The following is a 16110-nucleotide window of genomic DNA, read 5'->3' on the forward strand; positions in this document are numbered from 1 at the left end:
AAAGAAACAATATCACAAAACAACTTACCACAATCCAATAATACCAAACCCGAAAATTTATTGTGCTCCGGTAAATACCCTTCCGCGGACTTAAGTTTCAAAGGGGAAAACCTGTCCGCCGGCAATCGCCGCTATCTGTATGGAATATAAAGAAGAAAAACACTTATTAATCACTAACTAAATAGTTTTAAAAAACTTTTCACTTTTCTTTTGTTGTTCCAACCTTCTGTTAAAATAATAAAACAATAGGCGTATTTTCAATTTAGCGTAATTATTACCGACTAATACAATAAAAAGAAAAATAAATCTTTTATCCAAACAAAAAATCTTTTTCAAAAGTTTTTCTTCTCCGTGTTCCCGTTTGTTTTGTTTCGATGAAATGAAGTCACTACCATACACCTCATACACCACAAAATGGTGTTCCACTAGCACAAAAACGTGCTTTCATTAGCTTTTTCAATCCCTTTATACTTTACCAATACCGCTTCTCCGGGAAAATCCCAGTCGGAAATGTTCCGATATCTACCACCTGCTCTGCAACCAGTCTAAACTTTTTGTACCGCTGCTGTTTAAATCGCGCTCCGCCCCGGAGGCAAAACTGCACACTGCCTATCCGGCAATCGCCCGGGGAACAGCACTTTTTTTTCTCACACGCGCACTTTTCGTAGATTTTCCTCGTCGCCAATATTATAACCGGCAAGAGCGACTGAGGTAGACGGAACCGAATGGAGAATACTCGCGGAGGAACGAAAAGGCTATTAAATTATAATAATACTTTAAGGATTTCGGAGCTAGTTGGAAATAGGTGTTACTCGCTTGGTGGTTCGTGTTGAAAGAGGCCGACAGTCCCCGGCTCATTTATTCGAGAGCGCTTGACATTCGCCAAGCGCTACCATAATATTTATAGCGATTACACATATAATAAAAAATACTCATTCGAAGGTATATATCAGTTGCATTCCTTATTCCAAATGTATTTGGCATTTTTCTTCAGCAAACTATAAAGTGGACTAAGGCGGGAGGATAAATTGGGGATAAAACGACCGTAATAGTTGATTAACCCCAAAAATGCCTTCAACTCAGTGACTCGGAGACTTAGCTCTACGAATCGTCTCAACTTTTTCAGGACAAGGTAACAAACCATTTTCTGTTAAAATATGTCCCAAATAAGGCAAACTTGAAACAAAAAAATTTGCATTTTTTTTAAATGAACCTTAATATTGAACTTAGCCAAACGCTCTAAGACCAAATAAAGCTTATTTTTACAATCCTCAAAATCCTCACCAGCTATTAGTACATCGTCAAGATAACAACAAACACAATCCAAACCTTTTAAAACTTGATCCATCACTTTTTGAAAAATTGAAGCACTGCTAGATGCTCCTTGAGGCAAACGGTTATACGAGTACAAACCCTTAATAGTGTTAATCACCATAAACTTTTTAGATTTTGTTGAAAGACGCAACTGAGTATAAGCTCCTGCCAAATCAAGGGAGCAAAAGACCCTTGACCCAGAAACTTTGCAGTCAACTACCATTCTAATTCCCTTGTCTTTTTTTATAACAATAACCACAGGTGAGGCCCACTCACTGGCCTCAATTGGAGTGATCACACCGTCACGCTCCAATGAATCAATATGTTTTACAACCTGATCACGCAAGCGATATGGAACCTCATAAGCTCGCTTGAAAATGGGTTTGTCTCCCTTAAGTACCAAATCTGCCTCAAAACTAGTAATAGGGACAGAAAAATCGTTGTCAAAGACAAATGGATACTTACTTTTAATGTCTTCCACAACCCTGTCTTCCTTCTTGATGTTGGTGTGGTTTATCATCAGTTGACCCCTAAACAAATCTCGCCACACTGGAAAGAAAATGTCCAGCCACTCTCTACCGAACAAAGGAATGATCTCTTTTGCACTTTCTAGCACGACTAGCGGCACTTTCATATGCCGTCCATTCATCTGCACCGAAACCATTATCTGCCCTGCGACGGACAGACGGGCACCATCGACGACTGCGAGCTTCAAATTACACTTGGACAACGGTTTATGTTTGAAGCGCTCACTGTATGTTTGCCTGCTTATTATAGAAACGGCAGATCCTGTCCACTTCCATTTGAAGGAATGTATCGTCGACACCTGTTTCGATGAGACACGGACCGCTGGATCGTTGAGTAGAAGATATCATCAATACATCCATTTCCTCTTCAGAGTCCGATTGGGCCGCTCTTCTCAATCTCTCCGAAAGATCCGTTTTTTTTGCTAAGACTGCAACTGACTTGATGGACGGCTTTTGATGTTTTAAATCGAAACAGTATTTACGCGTATGTCCTTTTCTACGGCAATAATTGCAGAAATAAACCTTTTTGTCTTTTCTCGGAGTAGAAAGGCTCCTACTACGACTACGACTTCTAGTATCGCGATAGCTATGACGGTCACGACCTCTATAACGACCATGTGACCTTGTAGGTGTCGGCGATCGTTGAAATCCCACCTTTTTTGTCCCGAGACGCTCAACCACACTTATTCTGGCCGGCTCCTCGTTGATGAAGGTTGCACGTTCAACTGCTTGTTCGCGATTCACAATAATTTTCTCCGCCTTCGCAAGAGTCAATTCCTCCTCATCCAGCAGCCGTTCTTGAAGTAGCTTACTGGATACACCGCACACCAATCTGTCCCGAATTGCCACGTCCTTGAACGTCCCGAAATTGCAGTATTCGGCCAGTTGCTTAACCGAAAGCACAAAGTCTACCGCTTTCTCATTAGGTTTTGACTACGGAGTAGAACTTGACCCGCTGTACCAGATCACTTTCGCTTTTGTCATACCTTTTCTTAAGCGAATCCGTTAGATCTTTAAGTTCTATATCAGCAAGATCCCTACCAGGAAACAAAAGTTTCAGTTCCGAATAAACCTCGGTCCCACAAGATGCAAGAAAGGTTGCTTTGTGCTCATCAGCTGGAACTTTCTGGTGCAATAAGATCCAATTTAATTGTTCTAAGTACTGAGCGAACGGAATAGTACCAGGAACATATGGTTCAACACTATTCACCAACGGCATGTCTCTTGAAAAAATCGAACAAACAAAACACACAAACTATAAATATTCCAATAGTCAAACTTTGGTATTAAATAAGATCAAATTCAAAAACTTTAATTGAGATTCAAAAATATGTAAAAAGGTTTACTATTCAATAAACTGCCAAATAATTTACAAACCTTAAACGAATGTATCTCAATTAAACATATTTTAATTATCAAAACAAACAAATCAACCAAAAAACGATATAAAAAATAAAACAGACGTACCTGATTGTAGTGCAACGTATCAACCAAACAGCGATAAACAAATTCCTCTAAACTCACCAAACACAGCAACAGACAAAATATTTCACGCCGCAGTACTCTCTGCTGACCTGAGCTGACCTATGGGCGATTTTTATTATCAATCGTCCTCACAAACTACAATGCCTTTTCATAGAAAAGCAAACGTGATGGCGGTTATTAGCGTAACATTCGCACTTTGCCTAAAAAGATTGTCACTAAACAGTCTCACGTGGTATATGCTGTTTTAAGCATTTGTTAACATAAATCGACACTACTTTACAACGCGTTTCAATATAATTTTGTAAACTTTTAGAGTGCAATTTAATAAAATTGGTTACTGCCAACTTATCAACCAAACTTGAGGTTGAGCTGGGCGTCTAACATTAAATTGCACTTTTGGCAAACTACTGCCACTATTCCGTTGCACTAAACCACGCAAATTGAAACTAGTGATATAAATCACGAAATTAACTTTTTTTAACGTTCACCTCGTCGCCACTGAAATGACCGTGTTTAAATATACTTAACGATTTCGGATTACTACACTGAGAAAATTCTTAATATTGAATATATTTGTTACACACATTAATTTTTGCAATTTGGGGACCCAAATATATATGAAACTTGTATCCACACATAAATTCAATAACTGCATATGAGAGACCACACATACATTTTATTTGATTATAGATTATATTTGTACTTCGCGTGGAGAGTGGTTATGTGTGCACTAATTAGAATCATGAATTAAATTAATGGATTTTTGCCAATAAAAATGTGTGGAATTTTTGCAGTATAGGTAGAACAGGGAGATGTGTGTTCATGCACGCTCAAACTAAAACTGAGCTTTCGTATATTCTTGTATCGATAACAGCTTTACTGCGAACGCACACATTTTAAGTGCTGATATAACAGTTGCCAGAAAAAGTGGTACATGTACAGTTCCACCCAGTAAAATCAGCTTATTTAAAAGAAAACTCGGCAACATGATTTTAATCCTATTTTGAATTTCAAGATAGTTTACTGCCGTTTTGCAATTTGTTCCAATGAACTTGAAATTTGTCATAAACTTCGCTTTTTTCACTACACTATCCTTAGGCACATCAGTCATAACATGTTGGTACAGTTTAGTTGCAAAAAATTGCAAATATGAATTTATTATTCGATGCTTTTGGAAAAATGCGTTTCCTGAAAAATTTACTCAATGTAACATGTACCACTTTTGCTGGCACCGGTTCAACTACTGCATCGTTTATTACGTAATATTTGGGACACCGCAACTTTCCCTGTCAATTGAATGTAGGGTATGTAAGTAAAGGTGCAAAAAAGGGTGGCCTAACTGTATGCGATAACTGACGAGGCATAAGGTTGCTTTATAACGTTCTCACAGTTGAATGCAAAGTTATCCGAGCCTAGATGCAGAAGAAGATCGATACCACTCCCCTGCGGCAGCAGGCCTGATTACATGCCGAAAGATTCTATGTGGATCTTATTATCACTTTCCACATCATTCTGGAGCAGGTCAACGAATCCCAAGAGTTCTTGGTTCGTTACAATTTTGATAACAATCATGAGAAATAAAAAAAAACTATCACAGTTTTGAGGGAAATTTTATACAATTTTCTCATCTGTAAGTATTTTCAACTTAAATTTTGGATCAATTTATGTGTGCGTGAAGGAATCAAATAACAATTTCGCAAAGAAATCAAATTACAATTTTGCTTCTCAATAATTTTTGAACTGTGGAACTTTTTGAAGGCACAGTATTATTTTTTCGAGAAGAGGGGAGATATGTGCCATGAATTTATAGTTATTTGAATCCTTGTGTAATATGCATAATATCCATTGTCGATATCTATCCTAACGATCTTACGTCTCACGTTGATGTATATCCTAAAATTGATTATTCCTATCTAAGCATGTATGTGCTATAAATAACTTTATAGCATTCGATATGTCAAAAGATTATAAAATAAACAGACCGATCTCTGTCGGTCTCTTTCGTATTCCATCATCCAAACGAATAACAACGTTTATTCCAACGCTCCTCCGAAAACCATCATTTTATTACCGCGATCTTCAACAGTGTCTAGTTAGTTTCACAGTCCGCTTTGTGCTTCCCTAAGTTCGTTTCGGCGTATATAATAATTGGCGACGAGGAAAACTATTATAAAGTTAAAAACGCGTGTGAATTTTTTTTTCGTTTGGAAATTCCCGGTGAAATTGTGTGGAAAAAAAGGCCCCGGGCGGAGGCGCGATTTCTGCAGCAGCAGTGAAAGATCGGTAATTAGAAACGGAACATTTCCGACGTTAACTGACCGGAGAAGCGGTTTAGGTAACAGAAGGTTTGGAAGCCATTCTGTGGCAATGATCATCAAATCGAATCAAAATCGTTACACGGAAAAAAGTGATTTTTTTAATTAAAAGTGTTTTTTTATATTTTTTCTTTCAATCAATTGGTGATTTTGGGTGATGAACTTGGGCGGCTGAGACAGTGTTTTTTGTTCACCGTACCGTAACGCCATTTTGTTTTTTGAGGGCGTATGTTTTTTTCAAGTGATTTTACTGGAGTAAAAGTGTGCCAAATTGCCTTATAACACATTAAAGTGAATTTTTCTTTTTATTCAACAAAGGTTTAAAGACCCGTCGGCAGGGCGACGAATTTTTTGCAGCTGTTTTGCCGTTTTGTCGGATAGTTTCGCTGGCATTATAATAGCAATCAGATCGCGACAGGCTGTTGCCTCCCGCTTAAGAGCAGCCATACATTTCAATTCGTTTGGATTCACTCTGTGTGGAGGTGGACTGGTGCTGACTGGCTTTGACATCGTGACGTTTGTAGCGACAATTTCCGGCCCGGACGATTTTTGTGGAGAATGCGTTTCGTTTGAGTTTCCGGTAAAGTTACCCAGGTATCGGGAAAAGGTTAAATTGAGATTGGTAAGTCATTTTTGTTCCTTTATTTTCATTGTTTTAAATTTGCTTGTGAATTGTTTTGTTCATGAATTTTATGCATTGTGTTTTAATACGAAACAATAGTCCGTTTACCGCATAATAAGCGGATGCCCCTTTTTGTCAATTTGAATCGTTTTGATTAATTTTATTTCAATTTTTTTTTCATTTTTTGGTGATGATTTATAGAAGTTGCTTTTCATTTTACGTAAAGTGTTTATAACAGATTGGAATATTTAAACTGATTCGTTTTTTTTTTGGTGCAACAATTATTGAGTGTATAATTGATTTTATTTTGGGCATTGAAATTAATTTATTAAAAACAATGTCTTATGTAGCTCCGAATATTGATCCGTACCGCAAAGGTCAAACGTTTGCGTCCTGGTTCAAGCGACTAGGATATCATTTTCGCGTCAATAAAGTAGCGGAAGCGGACAGGAAAGATCAAATGTTTCTCCTAGGAGGTGATTTTCTATTCGAAGTAGCTCAGAGCTTGTATTTTAATGATCAATTGCTTGATGCAGCACCTTTTGACGAGTTGATAGAAAAGCTTAAACAAAAGCTGGACAAAATGGATTCAGCCTTAATCCAACGATTCAAATTTGGTTCCCGAGTACAGCAACCTGGTGAAACAGCCATTGATTTTCTTTTTTCGCTTAAACTCCAAGCTGAGTATTGTAACTTTAAAGGTGATAAACAGGATCGCATACTTGATCAAATTCTCATTGGCTTGTCGGATGACGCCTTGAGACAAAAGTTATTAGCTGAGTATGGGGACAAATTGAATCTCGCTCAAGTTGAGAAAATTATTTCTACATGGGAGTTAGCTGCTTCTAATGCAAAAACATTAACACAAGAAAATTCTCTTGAACAAATCGCTTCTACTGTTGGAAGTCGTGGAAACTTTTTTCAACGCTTGGAAAATTTAAATCGAGGGCATGGTCCAGTGAAAAGCCGAGTAGGCTATAGACATTTTTCAGGTGATGATGAGCGCAACACAATACCCTACAATAGGTACAGCAATCGTGTGAATCATCGTTCGCAGACCGGACGGGTTAGACAAGTGCGGTTCCAGGAACAGCGAAGAAGGTATCTGGATGCCATGGTTCACCCGGTGGAACTGAAGAGCGATGAACAACCAGTAATTGATCAGCGAGTGTGCTACTATTGTGGAGTTCGTGGACATGTTCGAAGGAGGTGCCCGAAGCTGGAACAATTCAAGAGGAGTCCGATCAACAACATCAACTTTGAAAAAACCTGTGCGAAAAATGACGATAATTTGTCGAATATGATGAGTTGTTGGGAAGACAAGAGTGATGATTCGGATCCAGGAGAATTACAGTGCATGCATGTTTCCTCCATTAACAAAAGTCATCAATGTTTATTAGAACTAGATATTCAAGGCATCAATGTGCAGATGGAGATGGATAGTGGCTCTGACGTTTCCGTGATTGGAAAAAAGCTATTTTTGGCGAATTTCGATGTTCCCCTAAAGAAAAGTTTTAGAAATTCAATAGTGGTAAACGGTTCCAGTTTGAGAATTGCTGGGGAAGTTGTTGTTTCGGTTGTATTTCGGAATATAAAGGCAAAATTGAAACTTCTAGTATTGGATAGTGATCATGATTTTATTTCTTTATTTGGGAGAACCTGGTTGGATGTTTTCTTTCCCAACTGGCGTAATAGTTTTGATAAACAAGTAACTGGAAACAGAATAATTGAACACAAGAACAACGACTTAATGATTTATGTCAAGACTAAATTGTCTGATGCTTTCATTAAAGATTTTTTGACTCCTATTAAAGGTAATGAAACCGAATTGGTTTTAAAAATTGACACACCTATTTATAGGAAAGCTTTTGACGTTCCCGATGCAATAAGGGATAATAGTGCTGATATTTGTTTGCGATTCCCATTAGAGCAGTCAGTGGCTGATTTGGAAAAGACTGTTAATACTTGTGATGCTCCTGCTGTTATGGCAGAGCAACCAAAACAGATGATTATCTCGAAATGGACTCCTACCACAACACATTTTGATAGAATACACCAAGGATTTTTCTACCACAAACATCACGTTCATTTATTAAACGATGATGACTTTGCAAATTGGATGGAAGTTGAATGGATGAAAAATAGAACGGAATGTGAAAAATTGATAAAACTGCTGTTAGCATATTTGGCTAAATTTGGGTTTCCAGACAGAATGTCAGGTAATAGTCCGTTATTCAATCCTCATGATTTCAATAACCTTTTTGAGAGAAAAGGAATATGGGTTTTGGACAGTCCTCAGTATAACCTTGCTATTAATGGCACGACGGAGAGAATAGTTCGTATGGTTAAAAATGTAATGAAAATGTTTCTACTTGACCCAAAATACTTAGGCGCAAAACTGGAGGACCTAATTGGATTATTTTTAATAAATTTTAAAAATTATATGACGATGGAAGGATTAATTTCTTCTCGGAAAGTTTCAGTATATACTTTAAAACTGTTAATCAATATGATTAATGTAAAGGACTACAAAAACAATAGTAATGTACCATTAAGTAACTGTGATAATCGTTTCGAATTAATAATCAATAGATCTAGTACCGATAGTGGTAAAATGCCTAGTAAAGATCTTTTGGATAGTCTGATGGTAGATGACGCATTATGGTACAAGAACAGCAATCCTCACCATCAGGCTAAATGGTTGAAAGCGTATTTTCTAAAACGAGTTTGTAAAAATATTCTACAGATTACATCTGGAAACGGAATAACTACCACGGCGCACCGAAGTCAAATTAAGATCATCGACGATGCAGGCAGTCGTACACGGAGACGGATGGTGGTTTATGTCGATCCTATTGTCGATACCGATCCATTACCACCACCACCTAGCACGTATCACGAGGAACCATGTAAGGAGCCCTTCCGGGGATTCTCGGAGAGCGACTTGCGAGGACGACAAGACGATATACCAACGGTTAAGCCGAATCGAAAACGAAAGATGGATGAACATTTGGCGCTCGATGGCCTGCCGAGGTGTTCGAAGAGAACGCTGAAGAATAACCATAAAAGTGAATTTCAATATTTTTGAATCGAAATGAATTTTGTTCTTATTGTTAATATTTGTTAACTATATTTAAAAAAAATTGAAATGTTATCGAATAACTCCCGAAGAGGGAAGGACTGATGTATATCCTAAAATTGATTATTCCTATCTAAGCTTGTATGTGCTATAAATAACTTTATAGCATTCGATATGTCAAAAGATTATAAAATAAACAGACCGATCTCTGTCGGTCTCTTTCGTATTCCATCATCCAAACGAATAACAACGTTTATTCCAACGCTCCTCCGAAAACCATCATTTTATTACCGCGATCTTCAACAGTGTCTAGTTAGTTTCCACAGTCCGCTTTGTGCTTCCCTCGGTTCGTTTCACGTATATAATAACGTGACTCACCATACGCAACCGCGCCAACGCGGCATTATTTGAATCGAGCGTCGGTAGGCCATGACTTACAACACGTTTGCAAAGCAACCAGTTTTCCCCAGATTAGTTACGAACGATGGATGGTTCTCCTAACAGCTACTGCAACTCGTGGTTCATTCGCCTATTCCACGTACCGTCCGCCATCTGCACCCACCATAGATGGCACTTTCCTTTCGCAAACTCCCAGTCCTTAACCAGCATCGTCCAGGTATCGTGTCCGTAGAGAACTACCGATCTAATAAGCGTTTTGTAGATAGTCAAATTGGTACGGCGGCGAACTCTATTAGATCGGAGCGTTTTGCTCAGTCCAAAGTACGTACGATTTCCTGTCATGATGCGTCTCCGAATTCTTGAACCACCTCGATTTCGTCACCACCTCTCCAGCCTCTTCCTATCATGTACTTCGTCTTCGACGTGTTGATGACTAGTCCAATCCGTTTAGCTTCGCTTTTCAGTCTGATGTAGGCTTCCTCCATACTCTCAAAGTTACGTGCCATGATATCAATGTTGTCGGCGAAATCAAATAACTGGACGAACTTCGTGAAAATCGTACCACTCGTGTCAATCCCTGCCCTGTATTACTCCCTCCAAAGCGATGTTGAATAGCAGGCACGAAACACCATCACCTTACCGTAACCCTCTGCGCATTTCGAAAGGACTCGAGAATGCCCCTGAAACTCGAACTACGCACATCACCCGGTCCATCGTCGCCTTGATGAATCGTATCAGTTTATCAGGAAATCCGTTTTCGTACATTAGCTACCATAGGTGGTTCCGATCATATGCGGCTTTGATGTTGATGAATTAATGATGTGTGGGCATGTTATATTCGCGGCATTTCTGTAATACCTGACGTACGGCGAACACCTGGTCTGTGATAGAGCGTTCACCCATTAAGATTGATGCTAGTCATCAGCATAAAATTTAGGAAAGTACCTTGTAGGCGGCGTTCAGCAATGTGATTGCGCGGTAGTTGCTACAATCTAGCTTATCGCTCTTTTTGTAGATGGGCAAGGGACACACGACACGTTCCATCCACTCCTGCGGCAGGACCTCATCCTCCCAAACCTTGGTAATTACCCGATGCAACGCTCTAGCCAGTGCCTCATCACCGTAATTAAACAGCTCTCCTGGTAGTTGGACAACTCCAAGGGCTTTGTTGTTTTTCAGCCGGCCGATCTCCTCCTGGATTTCCGGTAGATTCGGAGCCGGAAGTCTGACTCATGGGACGCATACCGTTGTCATCAACCGCGCTAGTTTTAATCAGTATTGCAGTTCGGGAGGGATCAAACCATATTTTCATTTTTTCCAATATATATATATTTATTAAATCAATGATTTTGTGTGTGTTACTTCTACGTGAAGTTAAACGATTTACAATGATATGGAAATGCTAATATCATCTTCCAAACTTAAACGCACATCCCAACTAACATTTTTGGTGCTAAAAGCTTCAACTTCTAGCCTTTGGCTGTATAATATTTGAATAAAAGCAGCCAATGCTGAATAAAAGAAAAGCCTCCGCAAATAATCCCTTAAACTTCTACTCGACTATTACCCAAATATCTATCAGCTAGTCAGTGTGCCGAATATATTTAACCTTTTATCGTTTATGCAGCTTTCATATAGTCATAAAACAGCTCTGTCTGAATTAGCAACAAAGCTTATCGGTTAAGAGCTCATGTATGTAACTGAGTTGCTTGTTAGCAACTTCCCATATTACGGTGAGTAGCATTCACAATGAAAAAAAAAAACGCTGTTGTTATAGCACTAACAATATAGCGTAATGACGCTATAAATGAACTAACGAAGCTTTTAGGCAACTTCTGTACCTTTGAAGATTACACAACGTTTAAGTAAACCTATTACTGCTTCTTTTAATAGCATATCAGTATGGAACGTCAAAACCGCTATGTTTACATTTGATTTTTGTTGCCGGAGCTGTGTATGAGCTATTGATTTCTGTAATGCAGCTACAAAGATATTCATCTGCTCTTATAGCAACTGACAAAGCGCTGTCATTAATGCTAGCAGATAGCGTAAGAAAACAAGCCATTTAGAAGCGATATTTCTGTTGACGGCTACTGTTAAACGATTTGCAGCAAAGTAGCATCTATACAGGTCGAGAAAATGTTGCCTTAAAACAATTTCAGCGATTGATGATGGATAAAAGTTAGCCAACAGAACATGCTGATAGATGTTTGAATAATGGTTGAAATAATGCTGAAAGCATAATTTTTAAGCTTATGTGCTGAAAGCAGCATGTAGGCCTCTTTCTAACGTTTATACAGCATGAATCTGAAAATAGCGTTAGTAAAACAACCTATAGGGTATGCGAAGAAGCACATCCATAATTTTCTTTTGTTATTTACATATGTCAAAATGACGGTGATGACAGAGCAGCGGCCATTGAATCAGGAGATCAGGAGTTCGAATCTAGGTACCAACAAAATTGATATTTGAGTTTTCACAAAAAAACATTGAATAAACTCCCGAAATTTACTCTCCTCTCAAATAATATTTAATCAAATTGAATTCAATGGCTGTATAAAACTTATTTAACAGATTCAAAAAATCTGAATAAGCGCCATTGAAGCGAATTATATTACTAAATGGTTTAGTAAAGATTGAGAAAAAACTGTGTAACATGCTGTAAAGTAGTTGTGCAGACACGTCAAAAACAGCTGAATAGATTCGCCAGATTTGCTGGTAAAAGCATTGAATAGAAGTTCTTGATCATGTGTATAGCACACATATTCAGCTTGAAGCCGTATAGACGAGTTGAAATAACATTTACATTGACATTAAATGTTAGTTGGGATGTTCATGATATCATTAGAGGCGAAAGTATAGAATTGATAGTTCCGTTAGGATACGGCAGGCATACTGGCCAGTGGAGATATATCAGCTTCCACACTGATATTCTTCCCTCCCCCTTCATACGGGAGCTTGGCAGAAGGAAGGTCGTGTGATATGTGCCATCACAAATATTGCCCTACGCTCGCTTTCAAATCGAGTTCTATAAAATCATTCTTCATGCCTGCCGTATCCTAACGGAACTATTAATTCTATACTTTCGCCTCTAATTCTATCATGAACATGTGCGTCTAAGTTTGGAAGATGATATTAGCATTTCCATATCATTCAATATATATTTATATTTATTACACATATTCATTATTTATGCCTGCCATTTTATCACCTCCAGCTGTTTCGGTTCCGAGCGCTTTCTTAAGCAGAGATAGGATTATTAGAAAATAAAAACACTTGTAAGGACGTGGCCAAGTGTGTTGAGAAAATCGAGTCCGCCTAATTGTAGATGTTAGCAGAATCTATAATGACCGTGAATATGTTTATTTCTGCAACTTTATCTACGATTTGCGCAAGGGTTCGTGCTATGCTATGCTATTCGGAGTCGGAAGTCGTACGTCATGCTTGCGTGCTCTCAGGTTCATTACCATACCGCCACCATTGTCTGCCACATCGCCATTCTGATGCTCTTCGTAGTGCTGCCACCACCTTTGGATCACCTCACGCATGTTCGTAAGAAGGTTCCCGTCTATGTCCTTACACATATCGGGCTGTAGCACGTGGCCGTTATTTTTTCGATTTTTCATAGAACTTACGTGCATTATGAGCGCGGTACAGTTCATCCGTCTCTTCACGGTCTCGATCTTCCTTCTGGCGCTTTTTCCTCCGAAAAATCGAGTTTTGTGTGTTCCGCGCTCGTTTGTATATTGCATCGTGTTTAGCCCAAAGTTTAGCCGAGGTGAGAGTTTTGAGCGCAGACATACGGCAACGAGATAGTGGTTGGATTCGTAATTCGCACTGCGGTAAGTCCGTACGTACGTAATGTCGGAGAAGTATTTACCGTTAATTAGAACGTGGTCGATTTGGTTTTCCGTTTCATTTTTAGGTGTTTTCCATGTGGCCTTGTGGATATTCTTGCGGGGGAAGAAAATGCTTCGGACTACCATTTCGCGGAAGGCTGCAAAGATTATGCACCGTTGGCCGTTGTCGTTCGATACAGACTATCCGGTCCGATTATTATTTATTTATTTATTCCGACCAAGGCCGAAGTGGCCTGTGCGATATATAAGAGTCTTCTCCATTCGGCTCGGTCCATGGCACACGTCGCCAACCACGCAGTCTACGGAGGGTCCGCAAGTCATCTTCCACCTAATCGATCCACCTTTCCGCTGCGCACCTCACCTTCGTATGCCCCGATCGTTATCGAGAACCATTTTCACCGGGTTCTGTTCGACATTCTGGCTACGTGCCCGGCCCACAGCGATCGTCCGATTTTCGAGTGTAGACGATGGATGGTTCTCCCAGCAGCTCATGCAACTCGTGGTTCATTCGCCTCTCCACGTACCGTCCGCTATCTGCACCCCACCATAGATGGTACGCAGCACTTTCCTTTCGAAAACTCAAGTGCACATTGGTCCTCCACGAGCATCGTCCAGGTCTCGTGTCGGTCTCGTTAGTCGGTCCGGTCCGATTCCAAAAAAATTGAATATTAATCAAATTGAGACATTATGATGTCTTTCCCTTCTCTGTGTTTCTCTTCCGTTCAGTCAACGAACGGAATGGAGAGTTGGTGAAAATCAGGTCACGAAGTAGCAACTGAAGACGGCATCATGATAAAAAATTGAGTGTGGTGATCACTTCAAGTTCTTGCCTTCTTTGTAGGTGGGACATGTGACTTCCTTCAGTATCCGCGCAGAAGAAAATAACAAAATAATACTTCATGCATAATTTACTCCGTTATTACAACACCAAACGCGTAACAAATTATTTTTCGTTTGGTATTAAAACATGAACTTGAACATGTTATGCCTAAAGCATGTTATACCTATTTTAAATGTATGGGAGAGAGATCTGAATAATGGACATATTTCGAATGAAACGGTATTTAGTACCACGGTTTTCTTTAAAATTAGAAGACACAACTTTTTCTTTTCAAATACATTTAATTTTGTTCTTTTTTCGATATTCCATTCATAGTTTTTTTCATCCTATTACTAATCATTCTCACTTGTTTTGTTTGTGTGTTTCGCTTTCGATCTCATATCCATTCCTATGCTGTCTGTTAGCTCTGCCCTGGACAGACAATCTAAAAAACTCCAAAGGAGTTTGTGTGTTTCTTTCTTTCCTTGTTACCTTTTTATTTTCTCATTCGCTCAGTGATCAACACTCACTCTCTTTGATTAGTTTTTTTTGTTTTGTTTGTTTGTACCTTGCACAAATGAGTTTCGCTTTATGCTTCCTAATGCTCTTTTTACAGTTCTGACACAATTAGTAAAGTGTAGTGTATTGTTTGTCTTATTCTTGTTTCGATTTTTGTACTAAGTTCTTCACGTTCTCTCGATTAAATACTGTACATCACTGTGAAAGTGTGTGTGTGCTTTTTGTTTATTCTCCACCATGTCATATATGTATGTGTGTTTTGTGTGAGGATGTGTTCATTGTTTTTGTCCAGTGCAGCTGTGGAAGAATCAAGATTGGTGGTCGTCCTTCCATGACTATTGTCTGTATTGTGTGTATGAGTATGATTTGATGTTTTTACAATTGCCTTTGTAGCTTGAAATTTTACAATAAAATGAGTGTTGTTTTTACTTCTCATCTTTTGAGTTTGATTTTGTTTTTCTCATTTAGCTTAGTTTTATAAACTTTACCATTTTGTGGTCTACACATTTAGAAACATGTTATTTTTGTGGTTCCTTGTTTTGATTTGTATCGTTTTATTTTAGAAAAACGTTTTAATTAAAAACAAAAGATAAATTGACTACAGTTTGTTCTAACGAAATTATGAATTAAATACAGAAGTGTTTGTGTATGGGTTTGTGTTTCTTGTAGTTTTAGGTTTATGATTTCTTTTATCGTTTACAATATAGAATAACATTATTCCACGTTCTCTGCTTGCAATTTTGCCACTATTTTTTCCGATGCTTAAAAGGGCTCGGAACTATATTAGGGTCCACAAGATAGGAATTTCAATTGGTTTTTTGTTTAGAAAATGTTCAGAAAAATCGTTGTTGTAACTGTCTCGTACTTTTCTCTCTGTTTTTCTGTTCCAGATGAGTGATGTTGTTTTAATTTTATAAACCAATAGAGCATAAAGAGGTTAAAAATGAAATCTAAAAATCGCCATTGGCCCTTTTATTTGCGGTTTTAACCATTCCATCCTAGTCCCTAAGTAAGGTAGAAGTAAGAGGTTTTCATAGTCATTTATTTGACCATAATGGAAAATTGACTCATATGAATAGAAATCTGGTGGTCAGAAAGATATGATCGGATCTTGTAATTATTCGTAAATCTTGATAAAAATTTTGAACTACATATCTTGAAATTTGAAAC

The 16110-nt window shown here is 38.5% G+C and overlaps 1 protein-coding gene across 1 annotated transcript; it reads left to right on the forward strand.

The window, feature by feature from the left end:
- Positions 1-3493: 3493 nt before the first annotated feature.
- Positions 3494-9582, forward strand: LOC134207257 (uncharacterized). Its single transcript, XM_062682977.1, has 4 exons — positions 3494-3508; positions 5672-5733; positions 5960-6263; positions 9010-9582. Exons 1-4 carry the CDS (start codon positions 3494-3496, stop codon positions 9349-9351), a joined length of 723 nt encoding a protein of 240 aa, XP_062538961.1. The 3' UTR covers positions 9352-9582.
- Positions 9583-16110: the final 6528 nt, after the last annotated feature.

This window comes from Armigeres subalbatus, chromosome 1 (assembly GCF_024139115.2).
Source record: "Armigeres subalbatus isolate Guangzhou_Male chromosome 1, GZ_Asu_2, whole genome shotgun sequence".
In the NCBI taxonomy this organism is placed as follows: Eukaryota; Metazoa; Arthropoda; class Insecta; order Diptera; family Culicidae; genus Armigeres; species Armigeres subalbatus.